Source organism: Canis lupus, chromosome 23 (assembly GCF_048164855.1).
Source record: "Canis lupus baileyi chromosome 23, mCanLup2.hap1, whole genome shotgun sequence".
NCBI classification, from domain to species: Eukaryota; Metazoa; Chordata; class Mammalia; order Carnivora; family Canidae; genus Canis; species Canis lupus.
This window is the reverse complement of record NC_132860.1, coordinates 31,309,923-31,327,962: the sequence shown is the minus strand read 5'-3', so window position 1 is coordinate 31,327,962 and position 18,040 is coordinate 31,309,923. Positions and strand designations below refer to the sequence as shown.

General features: G+C 45.9%; 2 protein-coding genes and 2 long non-coding RNA genes across 7 annotated transcripts in view; 3 read left to right on the top strand and 1 right to left on the bottom strand.

Moving 5' to 3' along the window:
* The window catches only part of NARS2 (asparaginyl-tRNA synthetase 2, mitochondrial), a 135,922-nt gene extending 128,384 nt beyond the window's left edge, over positions 1-7,538 (top strand). The window contains exon 14 of one of the 3 annotated variants that reach the window (XM_072794805.1): positions 7,517-7,538. In XM_072794805.1, the coding sequence (XP_072650906.1) occupies positions 7,517-7,520 (4 nt within the window). In that variant the 3' untranslated portion in view covers positions 7,521-7,538. Of the gene's footprint in view, positions 1-998; positions 1,030-1,683; positions 3,403-7,516 lie in introns of those variants that run through there. The other 2 variants (XM_072794800.1, XM_072794803.1) reach the window with 2 other exon arrangements.
* LOC140615065 (uncharacterized) overlaps positions 1-10,484 on the bottom strand; it is a 53,880-nt gene extending 43,396 nt beyond the window's left edge. The window contains exon 1 of one of the 2 annotated variants that reach the window (XR_012015735.1): positions 10,352-10,484. This is a non-coding gene — a long non-coding RNA (uncharacterized lncRNA). The remainder of the gene's footprint in view (positions 1-10,351) is intronic. The other variant, XR_012015734.1, reaches the window with a different exon arrangement.
* GAB2 (GRB2 associated binding protein 2) overlaps positions 8,978-18,040 on the top strand; it is a 192,414-nt gene continuing 183,351 nt past the window's right edge. The window contains exon 1 of the mRNA XM_072794795.1: positions 8,978-9,131. Coding sequence (XP_072650896.1) covers positions 9,057-9,131 — 75 coding nt within the window. The 5' untranslated portion in view covers positions 8,978-9,056. The remainder of the gene's footprint in view (positions 9,132-18,040) is intronic.
* LOC140615066 (uncharacterized) lies at positions 9,750-15,088 on the top strand. The gene is made up of 2 exons (XR_012015736.1): positions 9,750-10,109; positions 10,378-15,088. It is a non-coding gene; the product is annotated as an uncharacterized lncRNA (long non-coding RNA).

The window sequence follows — 18,040 nt, the reverse complement described above, 5'->3', positions numbered from 1 at the left end:
AGCTGAACTTCTAGGGCACCTCTCCTGGCATTGCTTCTGGAGTATGGTAACTTAGTAGACTTCTCAAGAACCTTGCTCTACAGGTGCTCAGTAAATGATGAATGATGTATTTGATTGATAGAAGAAATTCAGAAGCAAGTCCCAGATGAACTTAGAGTTGCTCAGATTTTCAGTTCATGTTCTCTGCCTTGCTCTCCAAATCTAGACAAGCTTCTTGCCTCCAAATTGAAGTAGCTTACATCATTAGTTCAGCAAATGCGAATTAATGGTAACTCTGTGCATCCCTCTGGGGCACCCCAAAACAAGCAAAACCTAAGATCTTACAGTATCGGTTCCAGCTGGCTGAAATTTCAAATGATAGGTACTGGCTATGTCCTGAAAGGACCAAGATTGGTTTTCATGCCTCTTAAATACTTCTCGAGGTGTCAACTTAGTTATCAAACCAATTCCTCCTCTGAGAATTCCCCCCATCCCATCTTAGCCAGTGGATCCCCAGCAGACAGACAGGGGACAGGCACTTCCCTTCCTGACTGGATAAGGGGTGGACACCTGGCCCAAAATGGGCCAGTTTCATTTTCTCTTGGAAAAATGGGGTTGAGAACACTAGAGAATCTGGACTGGTTGCTTGAGCCAGGAATATGTAAATTTACGAGATGTAGGGCAACCATGTGCCTCAAGAGACAGAGAAGGCAGTCTGGAAAGAGAAAGAAATGAAGGCACATGTTCAGAGATGAAAAACCATATGGCCTGTGAAAGAGACAGACACACACATACAAACTGGCGGCCTAGTTTTTGCTATATATAGTTTTCGATTGCCAGCCTTCCTGAGGCCAGATTATTCAACTTTTTCTTGGGTTCCAGGGGATATAATTCATTTTTCTTACCAATAAATTTCCTATTTGGGCTTAAGCAAATTTAAAACTGCCTTTACCACTGAAAAGAAAACATACACTATCTGACTTATAGAAAGAATTCTCATTACTCTTTTTGTTTTGTAGTCTGAGCATCTTTTAGTCATGTCCATATATTCCTGAGAAATTTCTAAGAAATAAGATGCCATAGGAGGGTGAATGACTGCTTTTCAAGTGTCTTGATACCCGAAGTCACAAAAACAGAAAAATGAATGGAGGCTTATTTACAGAGGGGATTGGACAAATATCAGACCTTTTTTGAACTACCAAATTAGATTAGAGTGGTTTTGAAGAACCAATACATTTGGCAGCTTTGCAAGACATCTATTTTTGAAGATTCTTTCCAGAACTGTGTTAAGAATGGCTTTTGTCATGAGCCTTTGCTGTCCTTCAGACTAGCCAAAACTGAAAACTGTAAGAGACTGAATTTAAAAAAAGCGTGTGTGCCTAGAGCAACCTAGACCCTGCTACTGGCTGGCCATAAACAATGAAAGTAAGATTCCGTATTTTGCCCTTCAGAAACCGTTCGAAATGTGTGTAGAGCTTTGTATGTACCACATTCATTCAGCCCTGGCATGCCGCACCCTGAATTGAGTCCTCGCTCACAATCATCATTTTGAAAACATGCATGGAAAACAGGGAACTGTGGACTGCTAAAATCATCATTTGGTTCAGGAAAATGTTTTTGAAGAAAATCTTAGGGCTTTTTCCTAGAATCAACGACAATGTCAAGTTACAATGATTACTGCTAACATATTTCTAATCACTCTAGGAAAAGAAAACGCCAACAAATAAGTTTCCAGCTCTTTTCCAGTCAACACTCTGGACCTTGAAGAAGCTTGCATGTAATTTGACTGCAACTGACTTTCCTTTTTTAGTTAATTGTGTTAAATGCGCCTCATAACTCCTAATCCCAGTGGGGCTGTCATTTAGAAGGGGCTAGGGGGGGAAGCCGTTTTAATTCTGGCTTTTGTTTCAGCCACTAAGTGTAATACCACATGATTGTTGACCCAACAGTAATCCAGTTAAAAAACAGTCTTCAGAGTCACTGCATCATCAAAATTAACCCTGATTACATCAAATTATGTTGAAACAGACCACAGCTGTTTGCCCTGTTGAAGCAACTGCTTGAGAGCTCATCCAGAAGATCTATCTGGGTGTCAGGAAGATACATTTTGTTTTTTATTTTTGTTTCTCAACACAAATGTAGGAGGGAAACACTCTGTTCTTCCCAGAGTGCCTGGTGGGAGTTGAAAACTTTGTGATACTCCAGAATCAAAAATCTTAATAATTCCAAAATAGAAGAAAACCTCAGACCTTTTAAGGTTTTGGTTTTCTATAGGAAGGATGTAAGAAGAAGGAAACGTAAATCTATTGAGTATTGCTCTTGTCAGCAAAAAAGAAGTGGAACTTACTACTACAGAGAAGGATGGTGGGACTTTCTGTGGTAGGCTGTACACGGATGCTAAGACTGGCTCATACTAGCCCATGAGAACAGATTGTGGTGAAAAATTCTGCAAGCTTGTTAAATAAAAGGGGGCATTATTAAAAGAATTTAAAATGGAAATTAACAAGTATTGGAGAAGATGAAGACAAATTGGAACTTTCATACATTGCTGGTTATGTAAAATGGTGTAACCCACCGTGGGAAACAGTTCAGCAGTTCCTTAAAAGTTAAACACAGGAGCCCTGGCTGTCAGTTAGTGGAACATGTGACTCTTGATCTCAGGGTCACGGGTGTGAGTCCCACGTTGGGTGCAGAGATTACTTTAAAAATAAAAGTAAACACAGATTCAACCCATGTTCCAGCAGTTTGACTCCTAGGTATATATATATATTTATGAAAACACAGGTCCACACAGAAACTCATACAGGTATGAATGTTCACAGCAACATTATTCATGGTAGCCAAAAAGTGGAAACAATGGAAATATCCAACTGAAGAATGAATAAAATGTATATTCAGTCATTGGGGTATTATTCAACCAAAAAAAGGAAGAACTGATGTATGCTACAACACAGATGAACATTGAAAACATTATAGAAAGTGAAAGAAGTCAGACGCAAGAGGCCATATATAATTGGAATCATATGGAATGTCCAGCAGAATTGCAAATCCATAGAGACAAGGTAGATGAGTGGCTGCCAGGGGTTGGGATTCGGGGAATGAGGAGTGACTGCTAATGAATATGGAGTTACTTTTGGGGGTAATGAAAATGGTCTGAAATTAGATAGCAATGATGATTGCACAACTCCGTGAATATACTGGAAACCACTGAGATGCACACTTTAAAAGGTGACTGTTATGGCATATAAATGATAGGTTACTAAGAAATTAACTCATAAACTTATAATAAGTAAGTTACATTAAAAACAAAGGGAATAAATAACCAAAATTCACCAGTTACTATTTATTTTACTACACTGCTATCTCTGCTCTTGGCGTTTTTGTCTATTGTATATGTTGGAAGTACTAAACAATGATGGATTACTTAGCATCTCTTAATTGTGTTTATACACATGAAGTTCATAGCTTGAAATTGGTCAGGGAGGTGAGGAGGGTAGCGTTCGCACCCTCAAAATTGTCGCATACTACAAATCGAGGCTACTGCCGCCGCCGCCGCCGCCACCACCACCACCACCATGTCACTGGCTGTATGGGTCAGACAGCCATTTGGGATAGCTCTGGTAGTTAAATGAGATGGTCTCCTGTGGCCTTTGGATCCCCAACAAAACAAAAACTAGCAAGTCTGCAAAGCCACTCTGCATGCATTTGGTGCAGAAGAATATGGCATTTCTGGTCACCTGTTGGAAGAAACCCACTTTGACTCAGGGAACACAATTTCTCCTGCTTTGCTACTTTGTGTGTGGGTACAAAGAGCTAAGTGATACGCCCCTATAGGACTTGTCAGAATGAGGCCAGATATCAGACCACAAATGATTTAATTCTTAGTCCCCGAGAGGAGAGCATCTGGGGAGCCTGCCCAGCAGTGTCAGGGTTAACAGTTAACCTCTCTGGAACCTAGAGATAGAAGTCAAAAGGTCTAAGGAGCCGTTGTTTTAGAAACGACCCAACAATTTCAACCACCTCTAAAAGTGAAGCCATGTAGGATTACCTCCACTTGCTCAGCCCTTCCCACCGGCCAATCCCTGTGGATTTAAACACTCCAGCTGGCTTGTAACTATCTTCACAGGTATTGTTTTCTGGTGTGGATGGATCAGAGACTTCTGGATGCTCCAGGAGTCCACAGCTTCCACGTGCCATCCTTTAAAGGTTGGGTTTTTGTCATCTCACAACATTCAGTGAGCATTGTGTGCCTGTCACCATGCAGGGAGGCTTCAGGGATACAAAAGTGAGGATGATACAACCCTGCCCAAGTATTTGCAGTATAGCGTGATAACAATTTATACAGGTGCAATGTGAATTCAGAAAAACATGAACAACTCTGCTGAGGAGTGGGGATGGTGAGTTTTAAGGAAAGCAATCTTGACATATGTTCGAGATGTAATTCAAGGTAGGACTTTTCTCTGAAGGGAGTAAGGGGCCATCACGGAAAGTATGGTCTGGAGTACCAGGGCCCTTTGTCAGGGATGTGACAAATCTTTGTTCTTGGGAGAATATGGTAACTGTGCGGCATGATCTGTGAATGCAATGAAGGTCCATCCTCACCAGTGTTAGCAAAAATGTCCCACAAGTCTAGCTGGCCCAAAGCAGTTAGCACAGGTTCTAGTTTCTTACAAAGGAGAAATTGGGAAATTGGACTTGCTCAAACTTTTCCCTATAAGAAAGTTTATTTCCAAAATATCTTCCACTGGGTATAATGTCAAATAACTCTCAGATTTTTAGCAGCTGCAGACAGGAAGGAAACCCAATAAGGTCTTCAGCCACACCGCAAGGCCACTTTCAGATCTCAGTCCCATTCAGATGCCTGAAATTGATTTGAGTAGGTCACAGTAATTTGATGGAACCAAATGGGCTCGAAGCATCCAGGGGTTAAAGAGGCACACACCTCAACATTCGTGAAAGCCCAGTGTCCTGAAAGTCACCAGCTGAGGTGGCTCAGCTGGCCACACTGACCTTGGCAAGCAGTACTCAGCTCTGAAATTAACCTGTCAACTAAATTGAAGGGGAGAAAAGGCAGCATGACTAGGACACAAACATCCATCCCCCACCCCCGGTCCAATCACTGACGTCAAGCCTGGCGTGGGTGGTATTAATCATGCCAGCCTGGTGTGCAGTTGAGGACAGCTCTCCTTCCAGCCCTTCCAACCCGTTCCTGGGACTGTTCCATCAGCCATGCACCTGCCGCTGGCCACAAACCCTCAACTCCCAGACAGGCACGGATGCAGGGTGTTGCCGATGACACTCAAAGCCAGAGTGCACCCTTTAGAACCCAGGCTTGGGGGGAGTGGGGGAGCCTTGTTGCTCATGTTTTCTTCCCAGGTATACAGTTCTCTAATCTCTGCAATGCTTCCTCCAGAGAAGCTCTCGCCATAAGATGGCCATTTCCTGAGGATTTAATGAGAATATAGAATTAATGGCCCAAAACTCTCTTTGCAGCCGGTCATTAATCCCCCTCAGGAAATACCCGTGATCTTTCATCAAAATTGCCTAAATTATAGACTAGTGATGCATGTCCTCACAGGTTTGGGGGGCTGGGGTTGGGGGGCTGTCATCCCTACTGGTTCCGATAGATGGCGCCTATCTTCATGTAAATAAATCACTCCTAAATCATTTTCCATTTCCCACCAGCGAAAACCAGAGGGTATTAAAACAAACGAACAAACAAACAAACAAAACCAGCAGGGAGTGGAGAGGACTCAGGAAAGGCCTAAACAGGGACGTTCTGTCCAAGGGCTGTTCCCAGGCCTGGCACACACCTCAGGCTCAGACTGAGCCACAACACCAGGGTGCAGCCAGGGACCTCAGCAGCACTCCTGCCTCCTATGTGCAGCCTGATCTGGGTGCTGGCAGCTAAGTCACGAGAAAGGTGGGGTGGGGGGCAAGAGAGCACCAAGAAGAGAGCCTTTTTTTCTTTCTTTTTTTTTTTTTTTAAAAAAAAGATTGTAATTTCCAGTTCAATTTATTTTTTTAATTTTTAATTTATTTATGATAGAGAGAGAGAGGCAGAGACACAGACAGAGGGAGAAGCAGGCTCCATGCACCGGGAGCCCGACGTGGGATTCGATCCCGGGTCTCCAGGATAGCGCCCTGGGCCAAAGGCAGGCACCAAACCGCTGTGCCACCCAGGGATCCCCGAGAGCCTTTTTTTCTGACTTTTGGGAAAGGAATGGTATGTTCAGAGAAGACTTCCTGAAGCTGATACAAGTTTCCCCCACTATCCAAAAGTTCGCCTTATGCCCTTTCACTTTTACAAAAGACCTACCTTACTACTTGTTTTTGCCCACCAAAAGAAATTTAAGGAGGACTTTCATTTTTAGGAGATGTTAATTGCTTCTTCAGTGTACCCCATTTCAGCTTACTGAGAAGTTTCATGGGCACGCACCGCTTTTGGATTGCCAGAAAGACCTGTACTCACTGTCGTCTTTCAGGCCCCTCCTGTCATTGGCCCAAAACATCAAACTTTTCTGTTTCCACATGGATTTATAAGTAACAGGGAGAAGAGAGTCTTTCGAAAAACAACGTAAGACCCTCAAGAGCTTCTTCTGGCAGGATGCAGCCCAACCACCAACTAACCACTTCTGAACTGGCTCCCAGTTTGTCTTAAATCATACAGTTATCAAAGGGTCTGTATTAGAAGACTACTCTTCTAAGGAAAGATAAGGCATACGTATGCCTGACTTGCATCATACACCTCAGCTGCAAACCAACCATGCAGATCTCTCCGACTGCAATCACGGAGACTTGGCACCATGACTCAGATGTGAATGAAGTCAGAAAGGTTGCTTTATTTTGGTTGGGAGTCACTGCCTCTTGATTGATTTGGCAGACTTGAATATTTTGATATTTGTCTCACAGGGTTTCAAAATACTTAAAGGCAGAGGTTAAAATGGCCATAATTCTAGGAGTGCCCCCCCCCCCCTTTAAATTGCAAGGCTAAGGGAGCTCTGGTCCCAGCTATATCCCGACAGTTCTGGCTTTACATTCATTCGAGCAGCACACTGGATACTGAAGAAAGTCCATGAAACGATGGGTGCAGGGGAGCTGATCTCGACCTCTCAGGACGCTTAGAAAGGCTAAGCACATAGTAAAGGATTAGCTTTTACAAACTGAAGAGAGTGAACTTTCTCCAACACAGGCAAGATCTGTAAAACCAGAACAGTGTCCAACGGCTTGGAAACAACTAGCTTTGCTGCACAGAGGCAGGGAAAATGAACAAAATAGCCTCCGTCTCAAGTTGTATGGGAAGTGTGAGACGCTGTTTCTCCCACTCATCTGCCCCACAGCACAGTTCCCTATGATGAAATGGGAGACTATCCAATTCTCAGAGAAACTGGGGTAGGACCTACCTTTGAATGCCGCTCCTGAAGATACTTAGTGAACTAAAGAGAGCCCCGGCCAAAGGTGGGGTATTTTTTCCCCTCTACCCTCCCCCTGAAGTACTGAGGTTCTCAAGTGTGTGCTTATACATCCTGTATTTCAGTTAAACCGCATCACAACGCGGCGAGAGAAGTATCGCTGGATTCCAGTTTTCGTAGGAGCCCCAAAGAAGTCTTGTAACCTGTGTCAGCGAGTTGGAACTCGGGGGAGTTTTGGCCGTAGTTTCTCGTTCTGCACCACCTTGCCTTCCAAATCGCTACGAATACACGGACTCATTTTTGCTTCGATTCTTTACATCACACGAATTTTCTTCTCCTGAATTCGTTTTCCCAGAGGCAATGCGGGGAGCCAGCTGGACTTTAATTCCTGGTAGTAAGAGGCCCCCACGTCGATGTGTAGACACTAAAGCAATTATCCCACTTTATTTTTTTTTTTTTTTTTTTTTTTAAAGATTTTTAATTTATTTATTCATGAGAGAGAGAGAGAGAGAGAGAGAGGCAGAGACACAGGCAGAGGGAGAAGCAGGCTCCATGCACCGGGAGCCTGACGTGGGATTCGATCCCGGGTCTCCAGGATCGCGCCCTGGGCCAAAGGCAGGCGCTAAACCGCTGCGCCACCCAGGGATCCCAATTATCCCACTTTAAATAGCAGAGGAGCAAGCCCGGCCCCGGCCCCGGCCCCGGCCTAGAAGCTCGCCCGGCCGTCGCACAGGCCCTGGGACTGACTGGGCTCCGCGGAGTGGGGATGCCGCGGCCGGCGCAGCTCCTGGCCCAGTTGGTAGCTTCGCGGAGACACCCCTGTGAACAAGGCGCGTGAAGGCGCCGGGCCCCTAACACTGTGCTCTCTGCTGCTCCCGCCCCGGGGTGCGAGAGTTCATGAAACTCTTGCTGGGAAGCGGAGCACCCGTTTCTGCCAGAACCGGACCCGCTGAAACCCGAGACTCGGGATGGATCGGAGACGCGAGCGCCGCGGGGTCCCCCGCCTGCCGACCCCCAGGGAAACTCGGCCTGCGGCGGAGGGCGCGCAGCCCCGCCCCCTCCCCGCCCCTCCCCTCCCTCCCCGCCCCCTCCCCGCCCCCCGGGGCGCGGCGCCTCGCCGGCTGGCGGGGCTCGGGGCCGAGGGGAAGCCGGACCCCGGGGCGCGGCCGGCGGCGGGCTGCGGCGGAGCACACCCGGGCCTCGCGGGCCCCAGCGGCCGGCGGCGTCGGCGTCCCCGGGGCGGCCCGCAGGGGGGCGCGGCGGCCGGGGGCGTGGCGAGCGCGCGCCGCCCTCTTCCCTGCTGCGGCGGGGGCGCGCGGGGCGGGGGCGCGGGGGCCGGGGGCGCGCGGGGCGGCCGGGCGGGGGCGCGAGGCCGGGGCGGGGGCGCGGGGGCCGGGCCGGGCCGGGGGCGCGCGGGGCGGGCGGGGCGGGCAGGTGGGGGCGCGCGGGGGCCGGGGACGCGCGGGGAGGGCGGGCGGGAGCGCGCGGGGCAGCCGGGCCCGCGCCGCGCCGCCTCGTCCTCGCCCCGCGGCCGCCGGGCGCCCCTCCCCTCCCCTCCCTCCCTCCCCTCCCCCGGAGCTGCGCACCGCCGGCCGGCTGACCCAGCGGCCCGCGCCCGCGCCCTTGTCCGGCCGACCCCGCGGCGGGCTCCAGGCGGCCGGCAGCATGAGCGGCGGCGGCGACGTGGTGTGCACGGGCTGGCTGAGGAAATCGCCCCCCGAGAAGAAGTTGAGGCGCTACGTGAGTGCGAGCGGCGAGCGGGCGCGGCCGCGGGGGGCCGGGGCGCGGGGGCCGGGGCCGGGGTCGGGGTCGGGGCCGGGGGCCCCGGGAGGGGCGGGGCGGGGGCCGGGCTGTCGGGGGCGGAGGGCGGCGGCCGGGCAGGTGGAGGCTGCGGGCTGGGGCTGCGTGGGGCACCTGCACACCTGTCACAGGTGCGCGGCCGAGGGGCGGAGCGGGCGGCCGGGCAGGTGGAGGCTGCGGCTCCCTCTCCGCCGGGCGGCACCTCCCAGCCGGCCTCCCCGTAAACTAAACAGGGTGTTGAAGTTTGCATTGATTGTTTTCGGAGCCCGGGAGAGTTGGTTCCCGGGGCCGGGGGACCGGAGCAAGCCCGGGCGGCCCCGGCCTGCGGGGGAGGGGGAGGGGGAGGGGGCGCGGGCGCGGGCGGCCCCACAAAGGGCGAGGCGCCTCACACCCTTTCCCCCTTCCCTGTCTCTGCCCGCCTCTCCCGGGGGCGCCTGCTTCCTCCCAGGGCACAGCCTCTGCATCACGGGCAGCGTCAGCGGCATGTGCAGCGCCTGTATTAAGTGACTCATTTGTTTGTCCCCCGTCTTTCCCTTTATTCTGTATGTCTCTCACATACACCCCCACCCCACCCCACCCCACCCCACCCCACGGGGGTGACACTGCACTTTGGCCTGGTGCAAGCGGCCGGGGTTTGTGCGGCCTCCGGTGCCCGGGGTCGGGAGAAATCGAGGCGCTCCGTTGCCAGGTGGTGGTAACCGACGGTGTTTACCGAAATTGCTGGGACAGCCTCTCCCTTCTGGGGGAGAAACTGGCGACGTCCGAGGGAAGGTGGTACCGGTACCGTCCGGAGCGGACCGGTGGGAAGCCTGGCCAACCACCACCCCCTCCCCAGGCGGTGCCTCCCGGGGTCAAAGTACAAGATGGTGCTAATTACAAATCAGCCCTGGGCTACTTGCAGACGTTTGGAAGTGGAAGGTCGGTAAAAGGTGTCAAGGTCTCCCCTGGGCGCCCTCTCCACTTCCTATGAAATGCCCTTGTTTCCAGCGACTCTGGGTGCTGGCCTCCCAGGGATCATTCCCACAGCATGAAAGTGAGCTGTGGCCTTCCAGCTGCAGTGCATCAAGGGAGCTCGGAGTAGACCCTGCCCTGCCCTCCCCTCCCCTCCCCTCGGTCAGCTGCACCAGGGGCTGTCCGTGGGGGGAGAGGCAGAAGCTTACCAGAGTTTCCTGTCTTGGCTCCCCAGATCAGAACGGAGGGACTTCTGGCCTCTGGATTGAGGAAGTGACATTCTGTTTTTCAAAGGAAGTGTTGTTGGGGAGTGCAAATGTGTGTGTATGTAAATGAAAGCAGGCTCTTATTTAAATCACTTGCTGAGAAGACTCTTAAGAATTTAACAATGACTTTTGAAAGTGGACCGAGATTCAAAACGCAGCACGGAGGAGGCAGTCAAGTGTTCACCCCAGTTCTAAAGCCCACTTTTCGGGGATGCCTGGGAAGCCGAACTCCATACGATTACTAAGAAAGAGATTTTTCCCCTTTTCACAATCAGCTCATTAGGAAACGTGAATTTTTATATAATGTTAAGGATGAGTAATTTGCTATTAATGTTTATATATATATATATATATATATTTTTTTTTTTTTTAATGAAACAAATCTTTGAGCTTCTGAAAACTATTAGCAAAAGTGTACTAACCTACCGACTGGTGGAATAGAGTATCCAGTGAAAATGTGACTGTTAATTTTCAAGTTAGAACACTACCCTAAAGAGCCTTGAAACTGTTTTTGATACAGTTTGCAAACTGTCTGACACCTTATCTGTGTTCAATGACTACTCCAACTCTATCACCCAGACTCTTTATGACCCATTTGTTTGGTATTTTTGTTCTCGAGCAACTTACCTCAGGAAAAAACAAAAACAAAAACAAACAAAAAAACAAGTTTGGAGGCTTTGGAGTCAAGCATCTTTTTCACCCATCTGCAGTACTTGACACCCTACAGTCATAGGATGACCTCAGCCTCTTTCCCATCCTCCTTGTGGCTCTAGCCCATAGACATCTGATCAAGCTAGTAACAGCTTTTCTTAGGCTTCGGGGTGATGTGTTCTATTGGTATGCCTGGAGTCTCCCCTACTGTGGTAGTTCAATTCTCTTAGTTGAAACTGAGCCGATCTACCTAACCCCAGACTCGAGGGGTTAGAGTCTACCCTTACATCTTATTTTCTTTTTGCGAGTGGAGAATTTTTGCGCCTTGTTTTAAGTTAGAACTTTGCCAGTTCCCTGTGTTCATTTAGAGACCCAGATTATTCATTAGAATCAATCTAGGAGGCAAGTAATTTCCAGCTCTGTTGCTAAACACACACCCCAAAATAGCTGCTTATTCTCATGTATACCATAGGTATGTGGTATTATGGATCAATAAGTCTTCATTGTAAGAATATGTCAACCATCAGAGGTAAAGACAAAAGAAGCTGATGAAATGGATTGCAGCTACTTATAGTTAATTTTAAAAACTTCTCTCGAATGTGAGGAGAAGGTAGGTTTAAGGGGGAAAACCATTTAAAAGAAGCCATGGCAAATATTACCTGGGATCAGGTTTAGAGATTTTTTTTCATCATTTTTTTCCAATTAATCATAAGAAAATGTAGGGATCTATTCAGTATTGCTCTGAACATTGGGGTAATTACAAAAAGTGACCTCTGGGAAGTGGTGAGTGTTGCCTCTGGGCCATGGTGATATCTTTGCAGTGCAAGGCCAGCAGAAGGAACAGCCCTCCCATCGTGCTGTAGTATGCCTATATATGAGTGTGTGTGCATACACACACACACACACACGGCTGAAGCCAGATTTTCTCAGAGAAAAACATTTTATGACTTACACTGCTCTGTAATTTTCTATTAGTTTCAATAGATTTAGGGGAAAAGATTGGTAGTAACACTGCCCTCTAGTGACTATTTGGAGAAAATTGTGTACTGGTTCTAATGAACAACTGCACCGAGGAGACTTTATTTTTATTAAATAAATTTATTTATTAAATGTCTCTCAGACACTGGATTAGATGCTGGGAATAAAAATTAAGCCATCCTGTCAGTCTTAGCACATGACCTTGCCTTCTCCACGAAGATCATTGAAGCTATCAGAGAGTGGCTATATGCACATACCACAACCATATTTCCAAATATACCTGTATCTGCATGGTTCCTTTACTTTTTCCCTCTTCTTAGAGTAGGTGAAGTGTCCTTATTTTTTTTAAGATGTTATTTATTTATTAGAGTGCAGGAATAGAGGGAAGGGCAGAGGAACAAGCCACTCCTCAGGGAGCCTGAATGAGGGTGAGGGCTATTGTTGCTGAGATAATGACTGAACTGAAGTCAGACACTTATCTGACTGAGCCACTCAAGTGCCCTGATGAGGTGTCCCTTCTAACTGAGCAATGCTGTGCTTTGGATCATATCCCATCCCATCTATTCGGATCATTATTACGTTTTCTATCGTGAATCTTCTGTCTTAGCGTTTACCTGTTCTTTTCTATTAACGTGTCAGTATGCTTCCCTTTAACAAAATCCTCCCTCATATTATATCTCTTCCTTCTCACGATACTTTTTCCTTTTCTTCAGGGCTAAACTTATTCATGGTGGTTTACACTGTCTCCATTTCTCCGGCCTTCTTGTCATTTGGCTCCAATCTGAAACCTACTTTGTCATTTCACTACAGCTGTTCTCTGAAAGACACCAGTGACACCCAGGTCATTAAACTCAGAGGTCTGTTTTTTTCATTTTAATTTCTTCACTCATTATTCATAGCAGATCACTCACTCTTTCTTGAAGCACCTTTCTCTGAAGTGATACAATAAATGCCCCACTTTTCCCCCTTTTTTGGCCACTCTAAGTCTCTTTTGCGAAAATGACCCTTTACCCAATCCTTCAAGTTGGAAGCTCAATTATCATTGCATACTTGTCATTATCAAGTTAAATTTCCATCCCAGAGTTGTGTTCTGAATTCCAGACGTGCAAATATGGTTGTTAACTGGACATCTCTACTTGAAGGCCTCTTAATCATCACAAACTCATGACACTCAAAACTCTATTCTTCATCCCCCATCTTCTCAGTAAATGGTGCCACTGACTATCCACTTGGGATTCAGTCTTCACTCCCTGTCATCCACTACCACACATCTAATCTTTTATAAAACCCATAGTAGTGCTATCATCTTAATATCCTTTTCTCTATACTTCTCCATCCCCATTGCCATGACTCCTAAGGTTGTCATTTTAATAGTCATCTGTTGAGGACTTAGTCTGTACCAGGCACTGTGCCTAGACCATTGATCTCTTCATCTTTTTAGCCCTAGGAGAAAAGATGTGACTTGTCCAATGTCTCCTGGTTTTGTCCCAAAGCCTAAGCTTTTTAAAAAAAATTATTAAACTTCCTACTCTGACATAATCTGAGATGCACATGTATTTGTAAAAATAGGAAAGAGAGAGATGTTTACTCTTTACCCAGTTTCTCTTGATGGTAGCACTTTGCAAAACTAGAGTGATATCACCATCAGGATATTGATAACGATGGAGTCCAGATACAGAACATTGCCATCACCACATGACCCTTCAAGTTGTCCTTTTATAGTCACACCCACTGTCATCCTATTCCCACCATATCCTTAACCCGTGACAACTACTAATCTGTTCTACATTTTTATATTTTGTTTTTTCAAGAGTGTTATTATGTAAATGGGCTCGTATAGTTTGTAATGTTTTGGGATTGGCTTTTTTCATTCATCATGATACTCTGGAGATTCATCCAAGTTGTTGTATGTATCATTAGTTCATTCTTTTTTTTTTTTTTTTAACTACCAAGTACTAGTCCATGGTATACGTGTACTGTAATTTATTTGTTAAACTGTTCACTTATTGGTTTTATTTTTTTTTTAAGATTTACTTATTTATTTTTTTGAGACAGGGAGTGGGCAGAGGGAGAGGAGCACAAGCAGACTCCCCACTGAGCAGGGAGCCTGATGTGAGGCTCAATCCTAGGACCCCAAGATCATGACCTGAGCTGAAATCAAGAGTCTAACACTGAACCAACTGAGCCACCTTAGAACCCCTCACTTATGGTTTTAATTTATATTTCCCTATGGCTAATGATGTTGAACATCTTTTCAGATGATTATTTGCCATCTGTATGTCATCTTTGGTCATATGTCTCTTTAAGTCTTTTGTCCATTTTCTTTTCTTTTTTTTTTTTATGATAGTTATACAGAGAGAGTGAGAGAGGCAGAGACATAGGCAGAGGGAGAAGCAGGCTCCATGCACCGGGAGCCTGACGTGGGATTCGATCCTGGGTCTCCAGGATCGCGCCCTGGGCCAAAGGCAGGCGCCAAACCGCTGCGCCACCCAGGGATCCCTTTTGTCCATTTTCTTTACAAATTGTTTTTTTAATTTTTTGAATTTTGTGTTTTTTTAAGTTTTTTTTTAAAGATTTAATTAATTTATTCACGAGACACACACACAGAGAAAGAGAGAGAGAGAGGCACAGACACAGGCAGAGGGAGAAGCAGGCTGCATTCCATGCAGGGAGCCTGACGTGGGACTCCATCTCGGGTCTCCAGAACCACACCCTGAGCTGAAGGCAGCGCTAAACCACTAAGTCACCTGGGCTGCCCTTTTTTTAAAGTTTTTATTTAAGTAATCTCTACACCTCAGGTAGGGCTCGAACTCATGACCTTGAGTTCAAGAGTTGCATGCTCCTCTGACTGAGCCAGCCAGGTGCTCCTGGACTGTTGTTTTTGTTTTTGTTTTTAACTGCTGAATTATGAGCATTGTTTATATGCTCAAGATACTAGGCCTTGTCAAAAAATATGGCTTGCAAATATTTTCTTCCAATCTCTTTTCATCCATTAGGGTCTTTAACAGAGCAAAAGTTTTAAAAACCAAACAACAACAACAACAACAAAAATAGAGCAAAAGTTTTTGATTTGGATGAGATCCAGCTATCAGTTTTTTCTTTTATGGGCCATACTTTCTTTTGGTCAAGTCTAAGAACTCTTTGCTAAGCTGTAGGTTGCAGAGCTTTTCTCCCTCTTTTCCCTAAACATTTTTTAGTTTTAAGTCCAATGATCCGTTTTGACTTCGTTTTTGGATTAGGTGTGAAACTTATATTGTTGTTGTTGTTTATTTTTGGCATTGGATGCCCAATTGCTTCAGCACCATTTGTTGGCAAGGCTACGCTTCCTTTATTGAATTGCTTTTTGCACCTTTGTCATAAATCAGTCGGGAGTATCTGTGTGGGTCGATTTTCTATTCTTCATCATTCTGTATTTCTACCCTAATGCCAATACCCTGTAATCTTGATAACTATAGCTATATGGTAAGTCTTAAAATCTGGTAGACCGATTTCTCTACTTTACTCCTGATCAGATTAATCTTAATTTTTTTTTAAAGGTAAACTTGAAAAGTCAGCTCGTCATTAGAAAATGTGAACAGTGAGACGCCTAGGTGGCTCAGCAGTTGAGCGTCTGCCTTTGGCTTAGGGCGTGATCCCAGTTCAGGGATCAAGCCCCACATCAGGCTCCCTTTGAGGAACCTGCTTCTCCCTCTGCCTATGTCTCTGCCTCTCTCTGTGTCTCTCATGAATAAATAAATAAAATCTTAAAAATGAACAGTAGTAAAGTATAAATAAAAATTAACTATAATCCCATTGGTCTTGAATTTTTCTTTAAACTCATCTTTTCAACACAGAATGTGAGTGGAGCAAATATGTTTAATAATTTACCAATCAGCTATTACATGCCATGTATCCAAGTTCTGGGACTACAAAGAATAAGGAAACCTTCCTGGAGAGGTAGCCAGAACTAGAAGCCAAGAGAAGAAAGTCTTCCAGGCAGCCAGGCTGCTGACAGTGAAGCCCGTGGCAAGGAACTGCAGAGTATGTGTAGGGGTGCTAAACAGAGTGTGGTGTTGCTGGACCACCTGCAGGATGATGAAGATAGTGGGCTGTGAGACTTAAGAGGTAGACAAGAAAGAACATGTGGCTTGGTAAGAACAAGGGAGAGGGATAAATGGCCAACAGGTACATGAAAGGCTGCTCAACATCGTTAATCATCAGGGAAATGCAAATCAAAACCACAATGAGCTATCACCTCACACCTGTCAGAATGGCTGTAATTAAAAAGAAAACAGTAGGGAACTTCCTCAAAAAATTAAAAATAGAACTATCATATGATCCAGCAGTGCCATTCTGAGTATATATCCAAAGGAAATGAAAACAGGATGTTGAAGAGACATCTGCACTCCATGTTCATTGCAGCATTATTCATAATAGCCAAGATATGGAAACAACCTAAGTATCTTTCAGTGGATAAATGGATAAAGAAGGTGTGTGTGTGTGTGTGTGCGTGCGTGCCGTGCTTGGTGTTTTCTGAATATTCTTCACCTGTGAGAAGGAAGGAACTCCTGCCATTTGCAGCAACATGGATGGACATGATGCTTGAGGACATTATGCTAAGTGAAATAAGTCCAAGAAAGAGAAATACTGTGTGATCTCACTTATATGTGGAATCTAAAAAAGCTGAACTCATAGGAGTGCCTGGCTGGCTTAGTTGGAGGAACATGTGACTCTTGATCTTGGGATTCTGGGTCAAGCCCCACACTGGGTGTAGAGATTACTTAAGTAAATAAAACTTTAAATAATAATAAATAAGCAAGATGAACTCATAGAAATAGTAGAATGGTGGTTACTGGAAGTTGGAGGAGCATGGGGGAAATGAGGAGATGTTAGTCAAAGGGTACAAACTTCCAGTTAAAACATGAATTAGGGATCCCTGGGTGGCGCAGCGGTTTGGCGCCTGCCTTTGGCCCAGGGCGTGATCCTGGAGACCTAGGATCGAATCCCACGTCGGGCTCCCGGTGCATGGAGCCTGCTTCTCCCTCCGCCTGTGTCTCTGCCTCTCTCTCTCTCGATCTCTATGTGTGACTATCATGAATAAAAAATAAATAAATAAAATAAAATAAAACATGAATTAAGTTCTGAAGATCTAACGCACAGCACTGTGATTGTAGTTAAAGTGTACCATATTGTATACTCGAAAATTACTAAGAGAGTAGATCTTAAATGTTCCCATTAGGGGAAAAAAAAAAAAAAAAAAAAGCTAGGGATGCATGGGTGGCTCAGTGGTTACGTGCCTTCGGCCCAGGGCGTGATCCTGGAGTCCTAGGATCAAGTCCCACATCAGGCTCCCTGCATGGAGCCTGCTTCTCCCTCTGCCTGTGTCTCTGCTTCTCTCTCTCTCTCTCTTTCATATGAGTAAATAAGTAAAAAAAGAAAAATGCTAATTATGTGATGTAATAGAGGTGTTCACTAATGCTGTGGTGGTAATCATGTTGCAATATATAAGTGTATCAAGACTTTGTTATACACCTTAAACTTATACAATGTTATGTATCAATTAGATCTCAATAAACCGAAGGCGGGGGGGGGGGGGGGGCAAGGAAGAAGAAGGTCTTCAGAAACAAGCGAATTTAAGATTTGTTTCTAAGCCATCCTAAGAAGGCAAGACTCTTACAACAGACTATTGGAATATTTAAATAAAATTTATGTCTGGCCCAAATTCCTGGGACAGATAATCAGGTGGACATTCCTTTAGTAGTTTTCTGTTCTGTGGTCCTAATCACTGGATTGATTTTTTGATAGTGTTTGTAACATCAAAGAGACTGCTCTAACCCAGGGCCAGTTACTGAGCTTCTTATCACTAGCACTGGATCAAAATTCCTCATTTGGAATCAACCACATGTCTATCATCAGATAAATGAATAAATATATTTTACAGAAATATATACAATGGAATATTATTCAGCACTAAAAAGGAAGTTCTTACATGCTACAGCATGGATGATCTTAGTGACATTTTGT